Here is a 23,115-nt window from a genome sequence, read left to right on the forward strand (position 1 = left end):
TTGAAGTAAACATGGTCCTGAGGTCTTTTTGGTGCTGTTTACAAATCAGCAGAGACCACCAGCTGACAGTAAAAGGAAAAGCAACCAGTTACAAGTTAAAGAAATGTGTAGCGCAAACTGTGAACTGCTAATTTTTTTTCTAAGTAGTTTGCTGTATCTAGGGATCATAAAGCTGTTGGAAGACGACCTTTTGATAAGATGGCAACACTTCTTGCGTACCTGGGTCCTCCAGAGCACAAACCTGTGGCAGATACACACTGGTCCAGCCTTAACCTTACCAGTTCAAAGTTTGAGGAATTTATGACTAGGTAAAGTACAACCTTGAAATAGTTGATTGCATTCTTTTTGTTTGAGAAGCAGAGTTTGCCCACCAGGCCACTTGTTAGATATGATAGAAAACTGTGAGGAAAGATGTATTTATTTAATAATCACATTGTCATGTTTGGGGATCCAACTATATATTATTTATATATATAGGGTGTGTTTTTTGTATGTTGATTGTCATAACAATAGTAACAAATCATATTTTATCATCTTGCTTTCATAAGTTTTCACATTTAGTACTTACCAGGGAGTGAAGACAACATTATTTTCAAATTATAGTTAAGGAAGATGCAACTTAATGTGAATAATTGACTTGCTTAAAATTTCACACCTGTTTCATAGGTCTTCTGGTTTTAAGTGCAGGACTTTTCTACTACACTGTAACATTTTTCAGAACCCTCATAAAGGTTAATGGTTTTGACTTCTTTTAGATAAAGGTCCAGAAAATATAGTATACTTCAGTATTGCTATAAAATTTCTGTGGACTTTTGTTTGAATCCCATTTAGTGGGATTTAGTTTGTGAACCAAAAGATCCTCATTGTGAGACACTTACTCTATGATGATACAATGAGAGTAGTTTGCTGAATCTTTTAAAGTACCTTTCACAGGACTTGATGCTTAATAAGTGCTCCTTGGTATCTGTGAGTTGAGTGTTATGTTCATAGTATGTGCCAAAAGAGAAAAAACAGAATCTGATGATGAGAAGTTAAAGATTTGTATATAATATGCCTTGAATTGTAAGTGCTTGTTATTAGTTGTGTTGCATATAGGTCATGGTTTTGTATACATAAACCCAAACCAATGATACTGTTAAAAGAATATATGAATATATGAAAGAATGTATAAACATAAGAATATATGGGTATATAATGTCCTTTCCAAATTAATTTTTATTTTTAGCTCTATGAGATTTTTCTCAGTGCAACAAATGTTTATTCCTGTGTAATTAAGGGCATATTTTCCATACAGAATATTCACATTACGTAACTGAAAATTATATACTACAAAAATATAATACTATTTTTAGGCCAGGCATGGTGGCTAATACCTGTGATCCCAACATTTTGAGAGGCCAAGGCAGGAGGATTGCTTGAGGCCAGGAGTTCAAGACCAGCCTGGACAACATAGCAGGACTCTATCTCTACAAATAATAGAGTATTAACCAGGTGTGGTGGTGCGCACCTGTGGTCCCAGCTACCTGGGAGGCTGAGGTGGGAGGATTGCTCGAGGATGCAGTGAACTGTGATTGCACCACTGCATTTCCAGCCTAGGTGACAGAATGAGACCTCGTCTATGCATAAAGAAATAAGTAAAAAGAAATATAAGTAAATATAAATATAAAAATGAATGAATCAAAACAAACAGTTTTTAAATTTGACATCACTGAGGACATCCTGGCCATTTTTCTAGGAAACTATTTTTATTACTCCTTTCTTTCTAAGATCCTACCTTCCCTTACAAAGCAGTCTTTTGTGCTTTTGAAGATTAAGTGATCCAATATGTATAATATACTTAGCGTACTATCTGGTACTTGTAAACTGTTTAATAAATGTTAGATCTTATTTTTGTTCTGAATTCCCACTGATGCTCTTGGAGACCCATTTTCTTTTTTTAAAAAAAAAAAAAGAAGGTAGCTTTATAATATTTTCAGTTATTAAAAAAATTATTAAATTAGTCGATATAGAAATCTAAAGAAGAAAGTAAAAATAATAAAAATTGTTTATCCTCCCTGTCAGAAGTAATTCAGTTAACGTTTGCTGAATAGTCTCCCAGTCATTTATCTATGAACATGTATAATTATTTCTCCTATCAAATGATATCTAGGTTGTTTCCATTAATATTTTTAAAATTCTGACCTGGTACCAGCAGCATGATGGGCTGAGCTAATGCAATCTCTTTCCCAAGACATAAGACTCATAGAAATAGTAGGTGTAAAAGAAAATATGTATAGTTTAAAAAATTTAGGCCAAGTGCAGTGGCTCATGCCTGTAATCCCAGCACTTTGGGAGGCCGAGGTGGGTGGATCACCTGAGGTCAGGAGTTTGAGACAAGCCTGGCCAACATGGTGAAACCTCGTCTCTACTAAAAAAAAAAAATATATATATATATATATATATATAAGCTGGGCATGGTGGTGGGCACTTGTAATCCCAGCTACTTGGGAGGCCAAGGCAGGAGAATCGTTTGAACCCGGGAGGCAGAGGTTGCAGTGAGCCGAGATTGTGCCACTGCACTCCAGCCTGGTCAACAAGAGCAAAACTCCGTCTCAAAAAAAAATAAAATTTATAGCTGAAGCTAGTTTCTAAGCAAATTACCTAGCATACAGTCAGTACAGACAGATAAATGGAAAATATGAAAGAGGTTAAGAGATGCAGAAGATAGAATGAGAAGGTCCAAAATATGTCTAGTAGGTGTTCCCTAGAAATTGAGCTCAATGAGAATGGAGAGAAGTAATATTTGAAAGGCTAATGGATGGATGTTTTCTGGAGTTGATGAATGACGTGTATCTTGAGGTTAAAGAAGCACACTGAGTCTTGAGCAAACTATATAACAATTAAACCAGGCTTTAATACATATGGGAATGTAACATATGATATAACTGGTATTCAAAATCTAGATTAGGATGGACTTTTAATAAATGGTGTTGATACAACTGAGTAATGATCTGGAAAAATACTTTCATACCATTTATGATAGACTCCCATAAATCAAAAAAACATGAGCAAAGCTAAGGCCTTTTTCATCCATTCAAAATCCATAAACTAGAAAAGATTGATAAAATGAATTCATTAAAAAATCATAAACTTCTGTCTGGGACAAAAACGTCATGAGTAAAAACAATCCTATGGTTAATATCCTTGTCCAATAGTTCTCTTAGAATAGTCCTAAAAGTTCTTTTGTGGTTCAAAGAGTAATACCTTGAAATTTTTGGTGCATGTTGCCAAATTACCCTTTAGAATGCCTGTTGCTTTTAAAATATTTTTTCATTTTAGTGTTTTATTGTTTATCCAGTTATAGACTTTTTTTTACATACTCAGTAGATGACATAAAGCCTCATAGTTACTCTGTTCTTTTTCTTTTAGACATCAGGTACATGAAAAAGAAGAATTCAAGGCTTTGAAAACGTTAAGTATTTTCTACCAAGCTGGGACTTCCAAATCTGGGAATCCTATTTTTTATTATGTTGCACGGAGGTAAGGCATACTATGTTTTGGTGTCTCTTAACAGAATTTTATAAATTATAGCAAATATAAAGAGATGGCAAGTTTGGTTTTTCCTAATTGACTTAACAGGAATTGAAGACAAGTTTACCTGGGAGCATATAGCAGGATAAATAGCCTGCCTTTCCTAAAATGATGGTCAGTATCTAGTAGCTGCTTTTGATACTAACCATTTCATATTGGTTTCTCTGTCCTACATCATTTTTTAAAATACTGCCTGCAATGGATTAATTACCAAGAGTTAAAAACCCACAAAGAATATGTTGTTTTCAAGTATATTCTGATTAAATAGTACTCACAACATGATAACCGGAACTTTTTTTAAAGGAAGAAATAAAACTGTAAGAGCCTATTTCTGAGAACTTTTAAAAATACACTGTGTAAGAGGGCATCAGGGTGATTTAGAAAATAATTCAAAGGAGTGGTGGAAAATATCTGTGAAGGTAGTGCAGTGGGTGGCCTGGAAAATGGTTCTTGTTCATGCTGCCCTCAGTTGAGGCTAGTTCCTAGAAAGCCTTTCTGGAATTGTTGTGAGCTCTTCTTTAATAACAGGTATGATGCTTGCCTTGCTTTCCCTACCATTGTCTTTTCTTTCTTGCCTCATTTTACCTTCCTTTTGAAAACTCATCTGTGATGTTATTTCGTCAGTTTGACTTCTTCGCATTTACCATGACATACATTCATGGTAATTGAACCTTAGAGACAACATGATATGTAGAGAAACCACTGACTTTGGAATCTCAAGGACCATGTTTAGACTTACTTCTGCTACTCATTAGTTGTAGACTTAATTTTTACCAGTTTCCTGAATTTAGCAGTATTTAACATCCATAACCATTAAGTTAGTAGACTTACATTGTTAGTCAACTTACTAGCCACAGGTGGCAGTGTGTGGGAAACAAATTGAGGTTGAGAAATAGTAGAGAGATGGTGAAGGAAGATCAGTGGAAGATGAGAAACTTGTCTAATTGGGTAATTCAGATAGCCTTAAGACCAAGAAGTCCAAAGGACTGGAGCATTAGGGAACCAAGAAAGTAAGAAAATTGCATTGAACCTCCCCCTGCACCCCTCTGCCCTTTAACAAGTCTAAGTAACCCCTCCTCACCTTCCCATGAAAGGCCTCTCTCCAGCTCTCATCTCAGTTGCCATTTCTAAATTGCATAAGATCGTTTTAATTTTCGTTTGCACTTGAGATGAACCATATTTGTATTCTAACCCCAACATTTAATACAATCAGGATATTTTTACTTTCCCTTTCTTGTCTAAGTAAAAAGCAAACATTGGTAAGGGAGGTAGAAGATGTGTATCCCTGTCTTCTTTAAAATCTTATTAGTTTACAAATAGCAAAGATTTATGGTAAACAAAGCTGGAGTTTTTTTCAGGATCAGAAACCTATTATATTTGTATTCTTGCTCTGTGGTGATCTAGCAAAAACTAAAGGAAAGCAAATTGGACCTGGTGCAGATCCCTTAGTGAGATTCAATCAGTTTGGTTTCCACGAAACCTATTGAGTGTTGTGGCTTGAGAGTGCTAAGAATTCTCAGCTCTGCTGCTTATTAGCTGCAAAAATTTTTTTTTTTTTTTTTTTTTTGTTGAGATGGAGTTTCACTCTTATTACCCAGGCTGGAGTGCAGTGGTGCGATCTCGGCTCACTGCAACCTCCACTTCCTGGGTTCAAGTGATTCTCCTGCCTCATCCTTCCAAGTAGCTTGGTTTTGTGTTCAGACATGCATTACAGATATGCACCACCATGCCTGGCTAATTTTGTATTTTTAGTAGAGATGGGGTTTCAACATACTGGCCAGGCTGGTCTCGAACTCCTGACCTCAGGTGATCTGCCTGCCTCACCCTCCCAAAGTGCTAGGATTACAGGTGTGAGCCACGGCACCTGGCCTTAGCTGCATAATCATAAATAAGTTTATTTTTCCAAATCTGTTGCTTCATCTGTTAAAGCTGGGGTGTGTGCTTATAAAAACTGTCTACCTCCCCTATAAAGTGTTTTTTTGACCTGTAAAGTTATGTAAGGAGTAAATTTGAGATTTTCTTTTTTTCTTTCATTCTTTTTTTGGGGAATATGGCACTGTCAGTTTCAGATTTTCAATCCTTTTAGTTTCTTACTTAGACCTACTGGAGCTCCTCCTGGCCTTCATTTTTACCTGGTGTGACAGATGAGTACACAGTACATCAGAGCAGAGTATCCATTTACTCCATTATGAAGGTCTTGTCTGTCTGTATGCCATCAGTTTTGTCAAAGAGCACTTGGATTTGACTTCTTTTGATATTCCTGCGTTTCTGTGGCTTAGACTACTATGTGTTAAGTAATGCTTTTTGAATTGTGGATTTTCTAATCTCCTTATAGATAGTCCACAGATGTTTCAGACTTGAAATGTCCAAAACTTAATTCAGTATATCTTCAAATCAACCTCCTCTTCACACCATATTTCTCTTTCTCAGCAGCATCATCAATCCCTTCTAGTTCCCCATCTAGAGACCCTAATCATTTTAAATTATTTCTTCTTATTTCTTTTATCTTTCTCATTGTTAGTCACCAAATCTTGGTTTTACCTGTGAGATCCTGGGCAATCAATTAAGTTATTTGAGTTATTATTGCAAAGCAGTCACTTGTATTTTCTCAAGAATAGCTTTTAGGAAAAGCATGAATTAGAGCAGAGCCTACCCAGATAAAGAGAACTAGATGGCTGTGGTGCTGGAACTGGCTATGCTCTTTGACTGTCTCTTGGTTTTGTGTTCAACTCTTCCTCATGATTTTCATCTTTCTGTATTCTTTCAGCTTTTGCCCCAGATAGTAACCCCTTCATTGTCTCAGTACTGCACGTCTGAAATTCCAGAAAAAAAAAAAATGATTCAGCTAAAAAGTATCTCTGCTTGGCAGAAACTTTAATGTTAGGTTCTGGCCAGCCAGTTGATTTCTGGCTGCCCCTACGTCCAGTATGTGCTCCTGGCCCAGCAGTCATGTGATTCAAAATGTGACTACTTGGCTGTGCGCAGTGGCTCGTGCCTGTAATCCCAGCACTTTGGGAGGCTGTGGCGGGCAGATCATGAGGTCAGGAGATCGAGACCGTCCTGGCCAGCATGATGAAACGTCATCTCTACTAAAACACAAAAAATTAGCTAGGCATGGTGGCGCGCACCTGTAGTCCCAGCTACTCGTTAGGCTGAGGCAGGGGAATTGCTTGAACCCGGGAGGTGGAGGTTGCAGTCAGCCAAGATCGCACCACTGCACTCCAGCCTGGCGACACAGCAAGACTCTGTCTAAAAAAAAAAAAAAAATGACCACTCAGTGCTGTTTCTTCATCAGGGGCTGTTCTTAGGTATGTGTTTTAATTTTTTGTTTTGTTTTGTTTTTGAGATAGGGTCTCACTCTGTTGCCTAGGCTGGAGTGCGGTGACACTAGCATGGCTCACTGTAGCCTCTAGCTCCCAGGTTCAAACAATCCTCCTGCCTCATACTCCCAAGTAGCTGGGAAGACAGGTGTAAGCCACCACAGCTGGCTAATTTTTCTTTTTATGATTTTGTAGAGATGAAGTCTTGCTATGTTGCCCAGGCTGGGCTTAAACTCCTGGGCTCAAGCAATCCTCCTGCCTTGGCCTCCTAAAGTGCTGGGATTATAGATGTGAGCCACAATGCCTGGCCTAATTTTTTTTTTTTAGTTAGACCTTAATGGACTAATATTACTATTAGGTACCTTGCCAATGTCTTTCGAAACCATTTTCTCCCACTGCATTGCTGGAACTCTCACTGTGTCTTACCTATACTAATGTAGCATTATTCTCCTCCTCCTTCATCCCCAGATGACTACTTCTAGGTAATCTTAACATTTCTTCTGGAGCCAGTTTCCAGTAGAAAGGTTGTCTCTCCCATTGACTCCCTGTATAAAGTCCAAGTTCTGTAGTCAAACATGCAAGGTAATTTTGGCCTAATTTACTTTTCTAATCTTTTCCTTCTATTCCATCCTATATACTTACGCTCTTGCCCTGTGGTAAAGTAGCATAATACAAGGACATTGTTGCAACATTGTTTATATAGTGGCAACAAAAAGGAAAACAATACAGCTGTGTTTCAAAAGGGGGATTGTTGAATAAATGATGATACATTTATATTAGTGAATAATGCAGTGTGTTGATTTTGCTTGTTACAAGTGACAGAAATGCAATTCAAATTTATGTGTGCCAAAAAGGAATTTACTGACTCATATGCCTAAGAAAATCAAGAGATGTACCAGTTTCTTGCATGACTAGATGCAGAGCTTTGAACAATATCATCTGCAGAACATCTGTCTTCTCTGGCTCTTAACTCTACTTTCTTTGTGTCGGTTTTATTCCCAAGCAGCTCCTTCCAAGTTTTGGCCAGTAATGGTTTGTGTTCTCCTAGCTTAACAATCCCAGTGGAAAAGCACCTCTTTCCTAGTTTTGTGGTTTCAGCAAAAGTGGTTGGTCTTACTGGCCTGATGTGAGTCACATGCCAATTCCTAAGGCAGTCACTATGGCAAAGGGGATGGAATTTCTTGGTTATCTAGACCTGGATCATGTGCCCCTTCCTGGAATGCAGTGGTAAAGCCAGCCCTATCCAAATTGCATGAACTAAAAGGAGGGCATGGGGGCAGGGTTTTCACAAAGGAAAATTGAATTGCTGTTACCAGAATGAGGAAAAATGGATACTGGACAGGCAGAACTAGCAGAAGTCCTCTACATCCAGCTTTTAAAAGGCCCAGAAAGATGACTCTGACACTTACCTTACAAGGTAGACGACAGTGTGTGTGTGTACCTGCACATGTGTATGTGTAGACTGAGAAATGTATGAAATTATATATATTAACTGTTCACATTGCTTATCTCGGAAGTGTGATTGGAGGAGATAGAGGACTAATTTAATATTTCTGTTATGTATCTCTATGTTGTTTGGCTTGCCAGGAGCATATATTGTTTTTGTAAGAATAATTAAAAATATAAAACCCCAAAGTGGCTGGACGTGGTGGCTCACACCTGTAATCTCAGCACTTTGGGAGGCCAAGGCGGGGAAATCACTTGGGCTCAGGAGTTTGAGATCAGCCTGGGCAGCATGGTGAAACCCTGTCACTGCAGAAAAATACAAAAATCAACCATACGTGGTGGCATACACATGTAGCAGCTATTCAGGAGGCTGAGGTGGGAGGATCACTTGAGCCTAGGAGGTCAAGGCTGCAGTGAGCTGAGATCACACCTCTGTACTCCAGCCTGAGCAACAGAATGAGGCCCTGTCTGAAAGAATAAATTTAAAAAAACACAAAACAAAACCCAAGTTACAAAGAAGAGTTTTCCTCTTAGGAATATTGTGATACCTGGCAATTGCTTTTTGGGTGGTAGTAAACAATGATAATAGCTAACATTTCCTAAGTGCTTTCCCTGCATCTGGAAACTGCATATTACATAATTTCTCATTTAATCCACATAATAACCTTCTGAGATATTATTAACAATTAATTGATATGCGTATAAACTGAAACCCAAACCTGGCCATCAGAATAATCTGGAACATTAAAACAAACATATCTCCAGCCCCACTTCCAAATCAAAATCTCAGGGGCAGGGCCTTATTTATATATTTAACGGGCACTGCAAGTGATTCATTTATTACTAAAGTGTGTTTGGGAATCTCACTGGGTCATGTATTTAATCCATGGTAGCACGACTAGTAAGAATCAAGTGGGTTTCAAACCTAAGCCAAAGCTCTTAACCAATGCACTATTAATCACATGCTTATTACTATTATAATTTTATGCTTGGGTAAATCTTTATAGATGAGCATGAAAACCTAACCAACAGTTATGAGATATATTACTCTGGGGAAAATAAGTTCTCAATTCCAGGCATCTGATTTACAAATGATTTTTTGAAACATAAGACAAGGGTTTACTCAATATAAGATAATCTTGTCATTGGCGCAATATCGTTATACATTACAAAAGTTAGCAGAATTGGCACCTTTTCTTAGCGAAATGACATGTTACTATTAACACACTCATGAAATATGTTCAGATGAATGTGTTATTTTGTAAAGCACTTTAGTTTATCAGATTAGCATTTTTTGTCTGTTTAAAAATATATATATATAGACCGGGCTTGGTGTCTCACACCTGTAATCCCAGCACTTTGGGAAGCCAAGGCTGGTAGATCACCTGAAGTCAGGAGTTTGAGACCAGCCTGGCCAACATGATGAAACCCCCCTACTAAAAATACAAAAAATTAGCCGGGCCTGATGGTGCACGCCTATAATCCCAGCTACTCTGGAGGCTGAGGCAGGAGAATTGCTTGAACCTGGGAGGTGGAGGTTGCAGTGAGCTGAGGTCATGCCATTGCACTCCAGCCTGGGCAAAAGGAGTGAAACTCTGTCTCAAAAAAATAAAAATAAAAATGAAATACAAAAACAGCTTCCCCCATACCACTACTTATCCCACACCCCCATCCCCTATCCCCTGTCCTTCATCTCTTTCTGTTTCTTACTCACTCTCTCACTGTCATGTGTGTGCTTTCTCTCTCACACACACACCCCACCTACATAATTTCTTCTCTTAAACACCTTTAATATAAATATCTGAGTTTCAATTCTGTTTTGCAAACATTTAAAAGGCAAACATGGTATTTTGCTTCTTTCAGCATTTAATAATAAGGTAGTAAGTACATACTTTCTTCATATGGAAGGAAACCATCATATTAAGTTAATATTTGAACTTACACAATTATAATTTGCAAAAAAAAATCAAGTTAATAATTTCTTAAGTAATAAGTTGGAATAAATGATATTTTCCTAGCATGCTTGTCATTCAGCAGATAATAAGAAACTGAGAGAAGAATGCAGGCAGTTGAAGTTCACTTCAGCCCGAGTGCAAGTGTACGCAAAACAGCAAAAATATTACATAGAAAATAAAGTGAATGTTGTCCATTGGATTGAGTATGGTCCTACCATTTGTCACAGTGCACATATTCATAATTATGGCTATCTTTGGGGTCACTGCTGTATTCAGACTTGTGTTGGAATTTGGAATCATCTTGGGACTCGAGGTCATTTTGAGATCTGGGCTTGTCCCAAGATTGGGGTTCATTCTGGGATTGCTGCTACCATTTGTCACAGTGTTCATATTCGTAATTATGGCTATCTTTGGGGTCACTGCTGTATTCAGACTTGTGTTGGAATTTGGAGTCATCTTGGGACTCGAGGTTATTTTGAGATCTAGGCTTGTCCCAGGGTTGGGGTTCATTCTGGGATTGCTGCTACCATTTGTCACAGTGTTCATATTCATAATTGTGGCTATCTTTGGGGTCACTGCTCTATTCAGACTTGTGTTGGAATTTGGAGTCGTCTTGGGATTCGAGGTCGTTTTGAGATCTGGGCTTGTCCCAGGGTTGGGGTTCATTCTGGGATTGCTGCTACCTTTTGTCACAGTGTTCATATTCATAGTTGTGGCTGTCTTTGGGGTCACTGCTGTATTCAGACTTGTGTTGGAATTTGGAGCCATCTTGGGACTCGAGGTCATTTTGAGATCTGTACTTGTCCCAGGATTGGTGTTCATTCTGGGATTGGTGCTCGTCCTAGGATTAAATGTGGTCCTGGGATTCAGGCTTGATGCAGTACTGGATACTACCGTAGAATTTGAGGTTGTTGATGTTGAAGTTGTTCCCGGAATGTTAACAAACATGAAGAGCAGGCCAATCAGTGATAGCTTGAACATCATCCTCCTCTGTTTCACAATAATTAGATAATTTTAATTGAACACATGGATTACAAATAGGCAAGCATATATCCTTAATTGTGTTTATCAGTACATGTATGTGTTATGTAAATGTTTGCTTTTTCACTGTTAGTGAACAAATAAAAAGCTTCCCTTTCTTTGTTGTCAACATCTGCTGACAGAAGACCTATTTTCTATTGAGGGCTACCAGCTGAAGGCAAAAACAATCCAAAGACTAAAAAAGAGCTTAATTGGCATTTTTCTATTTAAAAAAGGAAAAAAAAAACAGTAGACATTCAATACAATAAATATGGGGGCTTGAGATCAGTATAGAGTAGGGTAGGGGCAAAGGCTGAGAGGCAATTTGGGACAGTAGAGCAACAAAAGAAATAATGAAATAAATATTGGTATTTTCTTGATTTCTCATGACCTTTATTCCAACAATTTAAGGTTTTAGTTTAGGTCACAAATTAGGATATTACTTCTAAATATTTACTCCAGAGACTAAAGAGGTTAAACCATAGGATTTCCCCAGTGCTGGGATGAGGTTTTCTTTGTTAAAACAACAACAACAGCAACAACAAAAAAACTAGTTAGAGAAGTTCATAGTTTTAAGATTTAGAAATGAACAAAACCAACTCCTTCATTTTGTAAATGGGCTCAGACAAGGGGCATAACTTGTCTGAGGGTGCATATCAAAAAATGACCCAAGCTAGAACTTAAGTCTATGACTTAAAGCCCAAGTTTTAACTGTAAAACTCTTAACATATATAGTAAAAGTTGTATTTGGCTCTAATATGTAATTGAGAACATTTCAAATTAATGTTACCTTTTGATATTTTTCTTTGAAGAGTAAGAATTCAGTCTTTCTCCAGTGTCTCTGGGGAGTCTGATTTCTCACTCACTGCATTCTATTTAAATATAATTAGTGAGGAAGTCACGTGTTCTAAACTTGACCTGCCATTTGCTCTTTGGAAGTATCCAACTGAGTGTTTCCAGACAACTATATATAAACAGATAGACTTTGGCAGAGATTAAAGAACTCAAATAAAGTTCTAAAATCTGCTTGCTTATTTAAAGAATCCAGTGAATAGCATTTGTTATTTCTCTTATCCATGTATACATTAATGAATTGCTTCACTGGATTGACTCTAACTAGATGAATTTACTGTTTTGCCTGCTGTGATTATTATGATTTTAAACCAAGTAAGTGTATTAAAGGCGTCTGCTTTTTCCTTAGAACATAGGGTAGTTTCTACCCATGGTTATTCTGAAGTTTAAAAAATAATTCAGTAATACAACATTTCAGGTATTTAATTTTTGGTAAATAAAGTAACCTTGGAAAAGAAGTTAACTTCATTAATACGAAACTTAAGAAAAGGACTACATATGAAAGTGATACTTTTTCATACTAAGTTTACAAACTTTTGTGTGTTTGTGTATGGTTTTCTAATGTATTAAACCACTCACCTTGAAGTGCATAAAGTCAATTTTTTAAAGGAGTTTTGTCTTTTGGTCAGCCAAAAGTTTTCCATGATAACTAGCATATAGGGAAGTTGAGTTGTATTGTGCTAATGTTTTCACCACATTGGCCAGCATACTTTAAAAATTGCAGGGCTGTGAACAATGGTGTTGACATACAAGGAAATTACAACATAAATGGCAGAAATACAAGCCAGTACATGTTCCTTGCTTGTTTTACTGTGATATGAAGATCGTTTTTCCCCTGAATGAATAAACCATGAATAGAACCTTGCTTGGTAAATCTTAATTTATATGGTACATGTAATAACTTCACTTAACCGGAGGTTAATATGGTCAGATCTAAGAAGTAAACAAAAAAAGTTTCTTGGCAACCAGAGTAGGTATTATAAATCAGAATACCACAGTAATTTACAGGAGTTTGTCATTGTCCTCTCTCTGCTCACTTGCTCATTCTGTGGATTTCTTTAGGGGTATATAGTTGATAATAGTAATAGTAGTGTTTTGAACTTGAGCAAACTGTGACTTAACTCTATTTTCCTAATCCTGATCTTTTGAGTACTACACTTACACAGCTCTTTATTGATGCTTCAAACACCTCAGTCTCAACTTGTTTAAAATTCAAAAGGTAGCATTTTCTCCTTCCTATTTTTGTATCTACATATATTCTTCTCATAATCTCTTGGTTAATTGTATCATCACCTAGCCAAATGTTTCTCCAACATTGGGTTTCTCATTATCTTCTCTTTCTTATTTCTCTTAAGCTCCCCAGGCCTCTTGATGATGATTAAGTAAAATTTAAATTATGTTTAGCACTCAAATGCTCCCAAACAAACAAAAATCAATTTGCCATTATTTGGGTCTTCAAATACCCACCAACTTTGTATCTATGTGCAGCCTCCCCAACTTGCCCAAAGTGTAGTAATAGCCCCCTCTTATCCTAAGTTTCACTTTCCATAGTTTCAATTACCCATGGTCCACCATGGCCTGAAAATACTGAATGGAAAATTCCAGAAATGAACAATTCATAAGTTGGATGTATCATGAGAAGGTTAATAGCCCAGCACTATGTCACAGTGCTGCATCAGTCAACTCACTTCATCTTACCACATAGGCATTGTGTCATATCACATTATCACAAGAAGGGCGAGTATAGTACAATAAGATATTTTGAGAGAGAGACCATGTGCACATAGCTTTTATTATAGTATATTGCTATAACTTCTATTTTATTGTTTTTAATCTCTTACTGTGCCTAATTTATAATTAAACTGTATCACAGGTATTTATGTATAGGAAAAAAACACAGTATATATTGAGTTCAATACTGTAATTCTCTGGTTTCATGTATCCCTGAGGGGTCTTGGAACATATCCCCCACAGTTAAGGGGGTACTACTGTACTTTCCTCATTCAAAATTGTGTTGTTTCTTCAAGTTCGACTCATGTCAGCACCTTTTATAGGATCCTTCACTAATTCTTCACATCAGAATCAGTCATTTTAGTACTTTATACTTATCAGAGTCTCCTTTTCACTAAAGAAACTAAATCTTCCACCATATTCTGGCTTTTTTGTGGTAAGATACCACCTCTTATTCCTTCTATTCCCTCTACCTTCTGAAATATTGAGTGCTTATAAAGAATAGGATACAGGGCCAGGTGCAGTGGCTCATGCCTGTAATTCCAGCACTTAGGGAGGCCAAGGTGGGCAGATCATGAGGTCAGGAGATTGAGACCATCCTGGCTAACACAGTGAAACCCCTTTTCTACTAAAAATACAAAAAATTAGCCGGGCATGGTGGCACGCGCCTGTAGTCCCAGCTACTCGGGAGGCTGAGTCAGGAGAATTGCTTGAACCCGGGAGGCGGAGGTTGCAGTGAGCTGAGATTGCACCACTGCACTCCAGCCTGGGGCACAGAGCAAGACTCCATCTCAAAAAAAAAAGGACACAGTAAGTATTGGAATTCATTGAAATACCTCCTGTTTCACCATGTCGGAGGGCTGGTATAATTAATGTCTAAAATGAGAGTAATTTGGTTATTTGCAGTTTTCCCTTCACATTAGCATAAATTTGGAAGGCATAGGCCTGAGTTTTATTTTTTTTTTTTTTTTTTTGAGACGGAGTCTTGCTCTGCCGCCCAGGCTGGAGTGCAGTGGCCGGATCTCAGCTCACTGCAAGCTCCGCCTCCTGGGTTGACGCCATTCTCCTGCCTCAGCCTCCCAAGTAGCGCCCGCCACGTCGCCCGGCTAGTTTTTTTTTTTTTTTTTTTTTTTTTTTTTTTTTTAGTAGAGACGGGGTTTCACCGGGTTAGCCAGGATGGTCTCGATCTCCTGACCTCGTGATCCGCCCGTCTCGGCCTCCCAAAGTGCTGGGATTACAGGCTTGAGCCACCGCGCCCGGCCTGAGTTTAACTTTCATCTCTACTTTCCTGGCTGCTGTTTTGAGAGGATTTCTTCATTTGTACAATGTGGATCATAATGCACATAATCCCTTGTCTGTAATCTGAAATCCAAAAATCCTCCAAAAACTTTAAGTTTTATCAAAAATAAAAAAGTTTGACACCACAACTTATTTGGTGCAAATGCCTTATCTGCATTGGTGTGAGGTTTTTAGCTATCTTTATTTGTTTCACTTAATGTGGATAGTAAATGTTTCACTGCAGAAATATTGATGAGATTGATTTTGGGGTGCTGTTCCAGTTTTTACTGGAGTGTTACATAATACATGATAAGAGTAATACTTAGCATATTCATATTCCTCTTCCTTCTGGGCACAGCACCATACCACTCTTAGCATTCTGATAGTTAGGTGGTACCATCTGACTGAGTTCTGGCCACTAAAATGTCAGTTCCAGTGATGTACAATCAACCCTTGAACAACACTGGGGTTAGGGGCACTGAATCTCCATGCAATTGAAAATCTACGTATAACTTTTGACTCCCCAAAAACTTAACTACTAATAGACTATTGATCGGAAACCTTTTGATAACATAAACAGATTAACATGTTTTGTAAGTTAATGGTGTATATGCTGTATTCTTAGAGTGAAGTAAGCTTGAGAAAAGAAAATGTAGCTCAGAAAATCATGAGGAAGAGAAAATATATTTACTATTCCCTGAGTGGAAGTGGATTATCATGAAGGTCTTCATCTTCATTATTTTCATGTTGAGTAGGTGGAGGAGAAAGAGGGATTGGTCTTACTGTCCCTGGGCTGGCAGAGGTGGAAGGATTAGCACAGTTCAAACCCGTGTTGTTTAAGGGTCAACTGTATATCATTTTTAAGCCTGATGTCTTAACCTCTCACCAATCTTCCATTCTTGCCTTCTTCTGTCGTCGCCTACTAGAAACAGACAGTTCAGTGGAGGGGGTCTCCAAGACCCTAGAAGATGGTAAAACCATTACAAGACGCGATCTAAGGGAAATAAACTTTTGTTGTCTTAGCCAGTGATATTTTGGGATTATTTGTGACAGAAATTAGTTTGTGCTGACTAACATAACTACATACTGGACATCTTGCCTTTGCCTCTTCAAATCCACTCTGTTCTTTACCCTGTTCTGTACCTTAAAAGGCTGATCTGTGCAGAGGGTATCTTTAGGCTCCTCTCCTCTCTGGCTTTCAGCTGGCCCATAGGGAATACAAGCAGAAGATTGGAGGGAAGAAAGAGAGTAAGGTTAGGATGTATGTATTTTTGGCTCCCTTTCTGTAGGGTCCCTGTGGGCTGGCTGCATCCCTCCACGCAGTATGGTTTTTGTTGGGTGACCCTCTCCACACAACCTACTCTGTGTCTACTTTTTGCTAACTGCTTCCTGCACTCACTGCTTTAGGTGTAGTATCACACTGTCTCTTAAAGTTTCCTTAAAACGTGCCTTCTCCTTTATACATAATCTCTAATATCTCAGTTTGAATGTGCCACCTGTTTCCTGCTAGAACCTTAATTGCTACAAACAGTATGTACACTGTATCATCTTCCTAAAATCAACCAGGCGTGGTGGGATGTGAGCTATAGTCCCGCAACTCAGGAGGCTGATGTAGGAGGATTGCTTGAGCCCAGGAATTCAAGGCTACAATGAGCTATGGATACCCTAACCTGGGCAACAAAGCAAGACCTTGTCTCTAAAAAGCAAAAATTAAGTTTAAAAATAGTGTCTTTCTTTATATACTTACATTGCTACTTTCAGTTGATCTGTTTTTGAAATGTTTCCAGAACTGTCTTCCCTCACGTATTGATTCTTCGAAAATTCTTAAGAAAATGGAAAAAAGTAATTTCTGAAAATCATGAGAATGATCATAAATTTCATACAGCACTTTCTTGAGAATTTCAAATTGCAGTTTTAATATTTTACTTTAGAAACAGGTCCAGTTTTCCCTTCTGTAATTTTTTTCTTTGGTCTTTTTGGAATTTTTTTTTTTTTCCCATGAAGAGAACACAGAGATCTTTTCTTGAGTGATATTTGTGCAGACATTACCTTGGCAATTTTTTTTTTTTTTTTTAGAAAACCCTATTAAGTTTTATGCCATGTCTATGCTCATCGCACCTGTGCCTCATGTCTCATTTATTTATTTATTTTACAATTTTTTTTATTTTGAGATGGAGTTTCGCTCTTGTTGCCCAGGCTGGAGTGCAGTGGCGCGATCTCGGCTCACTTCTACCTACGCCTCCTGGATTCAAGTGATTCTCCTGCCTCAGCCTCCTGAGTAGCTGGGATTACGGGCGCCCCCCCACCACGCCCTACTAATTTTCATATTTTTAGTAGAGATGGAGTTTCACCGTGTTGGCCAGGCTGGTCACGAACTCCTGACCTCAAGTGATCTGCCCACCTCGGCCTCCCAAAGTGCTGGGATTACAGGTGTGAGCCACTGCACCTGGCCTTCATGTCTCGTTTAAATAGGACTTCTAAAGTTTGAAATGAGGCCAGCTTCAGTGGCTCATACCTATAATCCCAGTGGTTTAGGAGGCCAAGGCAAGAGAATCACTTGAAACCAGGAGTTTGAGACCAGCCTGGGCAACAGCATGAGACCCTGTCTCTACAAAATATATTTTTTAAAAAATTAGTCAGGTGTGGTGGCACACACCTGTGTAGTATTAGCCACTTGGGAAGCTGAGGCAAGAAGATCGCCTGAGCCCAGGAGTTCAGGGTTGCAGTGAGTTGTGTTCCCTCCACTGCAGTTCATCCGGTTAAGGGGACAGAGTGAGACCCTGTCTCAAAAAAATTGTGTTTTGAAACGAATTTATGTATGTTTGGTTATTTCTGAAAGCAGTTCAGGCCTACAGCCATACCATCCTGAATGTACCTGATCTTGTCTGAAAGCAATTCCAGTTTTCAGGATTAAAATTTTTATGCTACTAGGTTTTTAACCTATATTTAAAAGTAGAACATTTAAAACATTTTAGTAGTATATAGCACTGAAAAGTGGACTTTTAGTATAGACAGTTGTTTTTCAAAAAACTATTTTGTAATCCTAGCTACTTGGGAGCCTGAGGTGGGAGGGTCATTTGAGCCCAGAATCCAGTTTGGGCAACAAAGAATTCCAGTCTCTTAAAAAAAAAAAAAAAAAAGAGGAAGAAACTATTTGGAAGTTTTGTGAACAATAGATATGCAAAAAGGACATTGTTATGATAGGCCTAATTGTGAGTACTTTCTAGAAGGTATATAAGCATGATTCTCTTCAATAGTAAAATGTCAGCCTCTTCCATTTTAGAAATCTAATATAGGAAAAAGAACACATTTCTCCTTAGTTATGAAACACAGGTTCTCAGGGTGAATGCCTATCTTTGAGCAAGTTTGTCTTCCTAATGATATAATACTGTAAGTCTGTTATCTGATTTTGGCTTGTTGTCACTTATTTTTCATAATCAAAGAAAAATGATTTAATTTTAAAAAGATACTCTCCTTTCTGTTTTCTTCTCTTGGATGATAGTATCTGTCACGTGCATCCATGTGAAGAGACCACCAAACAGGTTTTGTGTGAGCAACATGGCTGTTCATTTCACCTGGGTGCAAGCGGGCTGAGTCCAAAGAGAGAGTCAGCGAAGGGAGATAAGAGTGGGGCCGTTTCATAGGATTTGGGTAGGTAAAGGAAAATTACAGTCAAAGGGGGGTTGTTCTCTGGCAGGCAGGAGTGGGGGTCACAAGGTGCTCAGTGGGGGAGGTTTTTGAGCCAGGATGAGCCAGGAAAAGGAATTTCACAAGATAATATCATCGCTTAAGGCAAGGACCGGCCATTTTCACTTCTTTTCTGGTGGAATGTCGTCGATTAAGGCAAGGCAGGGCATTTGCACTTCTTTTGTGATTCTTCAGTTACTTCAGGCCATCTGGGTGTATACATGCAAGTCACAGGGGATGTGATGACTTGACTTGGGCTCAGAGGCCTGACAGTATCCCTATCTGTCTGAGTTTATAGAATCTTAATTTTTACGTGCTCTTACCACATACATCTGATTAGTCATTAAGTCGTGTTGATTCTTCTTCAGAAATTGTGTTTTATGCTTCACTCTCGTGCTACAAACTTACTTGGTAGCTTCAGCAGTTATCTAAGCTGGGGGTGGCAAACTTTCTCTGTAAAGGACCAAATAGTAAACATTTTAGGCTTTATAGCCCATGTAAAGTTTTTTTTTTATTTTTCTTTTCTTCTTTTTTTTAAAAAAAACAATGCTTTAAAAATGTAAGAACCCACACCTGTAATTGCAGCACTTTGGGAATCCGAGGCAGGTGGATCATGATGTCAGGAGTTCGAGACCAGCCTGGCCAACATGGTGAAACCCTGTCTCTACTAAAGATACATTAGCTGAACGTGGTGGCTTGTGCTATAATCCCAGCTACTCAGGAGGCTGGGGCAGGAGAATCACTTGAACCTGCGAGGCAGAGGTCACAGTGAACTGAGATCGTGCCACTGCATTCCAGCCTGAGTGACAGAGTAAGACTCTGTCTCAAAAAAAAAAAAAAAAAAAAAGTAAGAACCATACTTAGCCTGGAGGCCATACAAAAACAGGTCACAAGCAGGCTGTGGGCAGGATATTGTAAGTGGGCCATACTTTGCAGACCTCTGGTCTAGGCTATTACAACAATTTCCTAATTGGAGTATTTGTCACTGGTATTTTACCCCATCACCTTCATCTTACACATCACTGCCAGAATCATCTCTCTGAATTGTGACCATCTCACTTCCAGGTGAAATCTTTATGTGCTCCTTTTATCTAAGTTTTCATGCTTAAGACATTCATGTACCAGTTTGGGGATTTTTTTTTTTTTTTTTGCCATTTCTTCATAACCATCTATATTATCTATTCAGTATTTTTATAGACTTTTTTCTTAAAGGAAAATTTATACTGTAAATGGAAAATCAATATTGATAGCCATAACTAGAAAACCAACAAAAGTTAACAGTAAAAGGAAATACAGAACTATGAAATGCCTGTTTCATGTAGCACCCAATCATATATGTACTACATTTCAAAAAGCCCCGCTGGCTTATAAAAATATTTTTTAGCGTCTCATACAAGTCTCTTCATAATCTGTTATACTGCTCACCTAACTTGCACAATTGCTGAGCCAAAGCAGATCAAAAGTCATTTTGGTAAGAGGCTAGATGCTGACCTTGTATTCTGAAAATCTGATGATTCTATTGTCATTGTGATGTGATTCCAAGTAAGCCTGTGTGAACTTCTGGACTATTATCAGGGAAGTGTTTATAATACATTATTGAGGGTATCATCAGGGCAGTTGATCCAAGAAGACTCTAGGAGCTGGCAAAGCCACAAAGTCTGCCCACAAAGCTCAGAATGACAAATGAATGTTTTGTACATTATCTCCACTATAATAGTAGAAAAAAAAGTCTTAAAACCATTTGTCTCAATTGATCATTTATATGGAATAATAGAAGACTGGTTAATCATCTTAAATCATCATAGTGTTCGGTAATGTCTGTAGAAGGACGCTTTAAACTACTATGTACTTCAGCTATGCTGACCGTCTCACCATTGCCCCCTATGCCATGCCCTGACATCCTCACATGCCTCTCTGCTTTTACATACTCTTTCCATCTGGTTTGAATGCCCTTCCTTTATCATGGGACATTATCTTTTCCATTTAATACCCATCTTGATAACCTGACTCTGACTCCTCTAGGCAAGTTAAAAAAAAAAAAAAGAAACAAAGCTTCATTGAAATGAAATTCACCCTTTCTGAAGTACAGTTGGCTGGGCACAGTGGCTGACACCTGTAATCCCTGCACTTTGGGAGGCTGAGGTGGGAGAGTCACTTGAGCTCAGGAGTTCGAGACCAGCCTGGGCAACATAGTGACACCTGCCTCTACAAAAAAATACAAAAATTAGCTTGATGTGGTGGTTCATGCCTGTAGTCCCAGCTACTCAGGAGGTCGAGGTGGGAGAATCACTTGAGCCCGGGAGGTTGAGGCAGCAGTGAGCCAAGATCAAGCCACTGTACTCTAGCCTGGAAAATGGAGAGAGACCCTGTCTCAAAAAAAAAAAAAACTTTCTTTTTAAGTATACAATTTTGCATATTCAGAGTTGTGCACTCATTACCACTAATTGTAAACATTTTCATCACCCCAAAAAGGAACCCCATAGCCATCAACAGTCACTCCCCTTTCCTCCCACCCCACCTCAGCCCCTGGCAACCACTAATCTACTTTCTGTCTCTATGAATTTGCACAGTTTAGATATTTCATGTAAGTGGAATCATACAGTATGTGCTCTTTTGTGACTGCCTTCTTTTACTTAAATGTTTTCAAGATTGATCCATATTGTAGCATGTATCAGAACTTTATCCCTTTTTACAGCTGAATAATATTCTATTATATCATATAATATGTAAGTTTTTGTGTGGATATATGCATTCATTGTTTTTAGATATATATCTAGAAGTGGAATTGAACCATATGGTACCTCAGTATTTAACTCTAGAGGAACTGCCAAATGATTTTCCAAAGTAGCTGCATTATTTTACATTGTCCCCAGCAGTGAATGAGAGTTCCAATTTCTGTATATCTTCACCCAACACTTGGTATTGTCTGTCTTTCTAGACGAATTTTGATAAATCCCTCCTTTTCTAAACCATAGAAACATAAACCATAGAAACATTAACATTGTTAAACCACTGTTTAACAATGACCATCTTGGAGCATAAATTTTCTGTTCACACTTTGAACTTTAACTTCCAGGTCTTAGATGTCTTTATTTGGATATACAGAGAATCTAGGTTTTGTATGTAATCGTTCAGTGATAGTATTAAAAGTAAGGCCGGACACAGTGGCTCATGCCTGTAATCCCAGCACTTTGGGAGACCAAGGCGGGTGGATCACGAGGTCAGGAGACCGAGACCATCCTGGCTAACACGGTGAAACCGCATCTCTACTAAAAATACAAAAAGTTAGCCAGGCGTGGTGGCGGGCGCCTGTAGTCCCAGCTACGTAAGAGGCTGAGGCAGGAGAATGGCATGAACCTGAGAGGCGGAGTTTGCAGTGAGCTAAGGTTATGCCACTGCACTCCAACCTGGGTGACAGAGTAAGACTCCGTCTCAAAAAAATAAAATAAGATAAAACAAAACAAAAAAAACTAATTACTAGTATTTTTGTTTTTGTTTTTTTGGAACAGGGTCTCACTCTGTTGCCCAGGCTGAAGTACAGTGGTGCAATCACAGCTCACTACTGCCTCAGCCTCCCTGGGCTCAAGTGATACTTCCAGCTCAGCCTCCTGAGCAGCTGGAACTACAGGTGTGCACCACCATGCCAGACTAATTTTTGTACTTTTTTTTTTTTTTTTTTAGAAGCACCATGCCTAGCTGATTTTTGTATTTTTTTTTGTAAAGACAGGGTTTGTCATGTTGCCCAGGCTGATCTCAAACTCCTGGACTCAAATGATCCGCCTTGGCCTCGCAGAGTGTTAGAATTATGGGCATGAGCCACCTCACCGGGCCTAATTACCCTTTTTAATTATAGACCTACATGACTGCAGTTTGAAGGAAAAAGATTTGATTTAATACTTGTGATTGGAATTGGAATTCTGAATTGAGCCAAAAGATTTCTTGAGTGGTTTTGTTTTCTCTGATAACTTGGTTTATGTAAGTAAAGTGGCCTTGGGTGTTAGTGGTAAAGCAAGTCTTTGCCTTGTACAACAAAGATAATTTAGTGATTGATACATTCTGAATAATATGGTGGTTATGACTTGACACATACAAAAAATGATAGTGGTTGCAATCCATCTGTTGCTCTGTAAAAAGATTTTTGTTATTGTTTGTTTGTTTTGAGACCAAGTCTCACTCTTATCACCTAGGCTGGAATGCAGTGGCACGTTCTCTGCTCACTGCAAACTCTGCCTCCTGGAAGCAAGCAATTCTCCTGC

General features: G+C 38.4%; 1 protein-coding gene across 1 annotated transcript in view; it reads left to right on the forward strand.

Moving 5' to 3' along the window:
* The window catches only part of NF1 (neurofibromin 1), a 153,417-nt gene that overhangs the window by 33,171 nt on the left and 97,131 nt on the right, over positions 1-23,115 (forward strand). Inside the window, exons 16-17 of the mRNA XM_011937627.1 lie at positions 162-308; positions 3,409-3,519. Of these exons, the coding sequence (XP_011793017.1) occupies positions 162-308; positions 3,409-3,519 (258 nt within the window). The remainder of the gene's footprint in view (positions 1-161; positions 309-3,408; positions 3,520-23,115) is intronic.

This window comes from Colobus angolensis, unplaced genomic scaffold (genome assembly GCF_000951035.1).
Source record: "Colobus angolensis palliatus isolate OR3802 unplaced genomic scaffold, Cang.pa_1.0 Scaffold167, whole genome shotgun sequence".
Lineage (NCBI taxonomy): Eukaryota > Metazoa > Chordata > Mammalia > Primates > Cercopithecidae > Colobus > Colobus angolensis.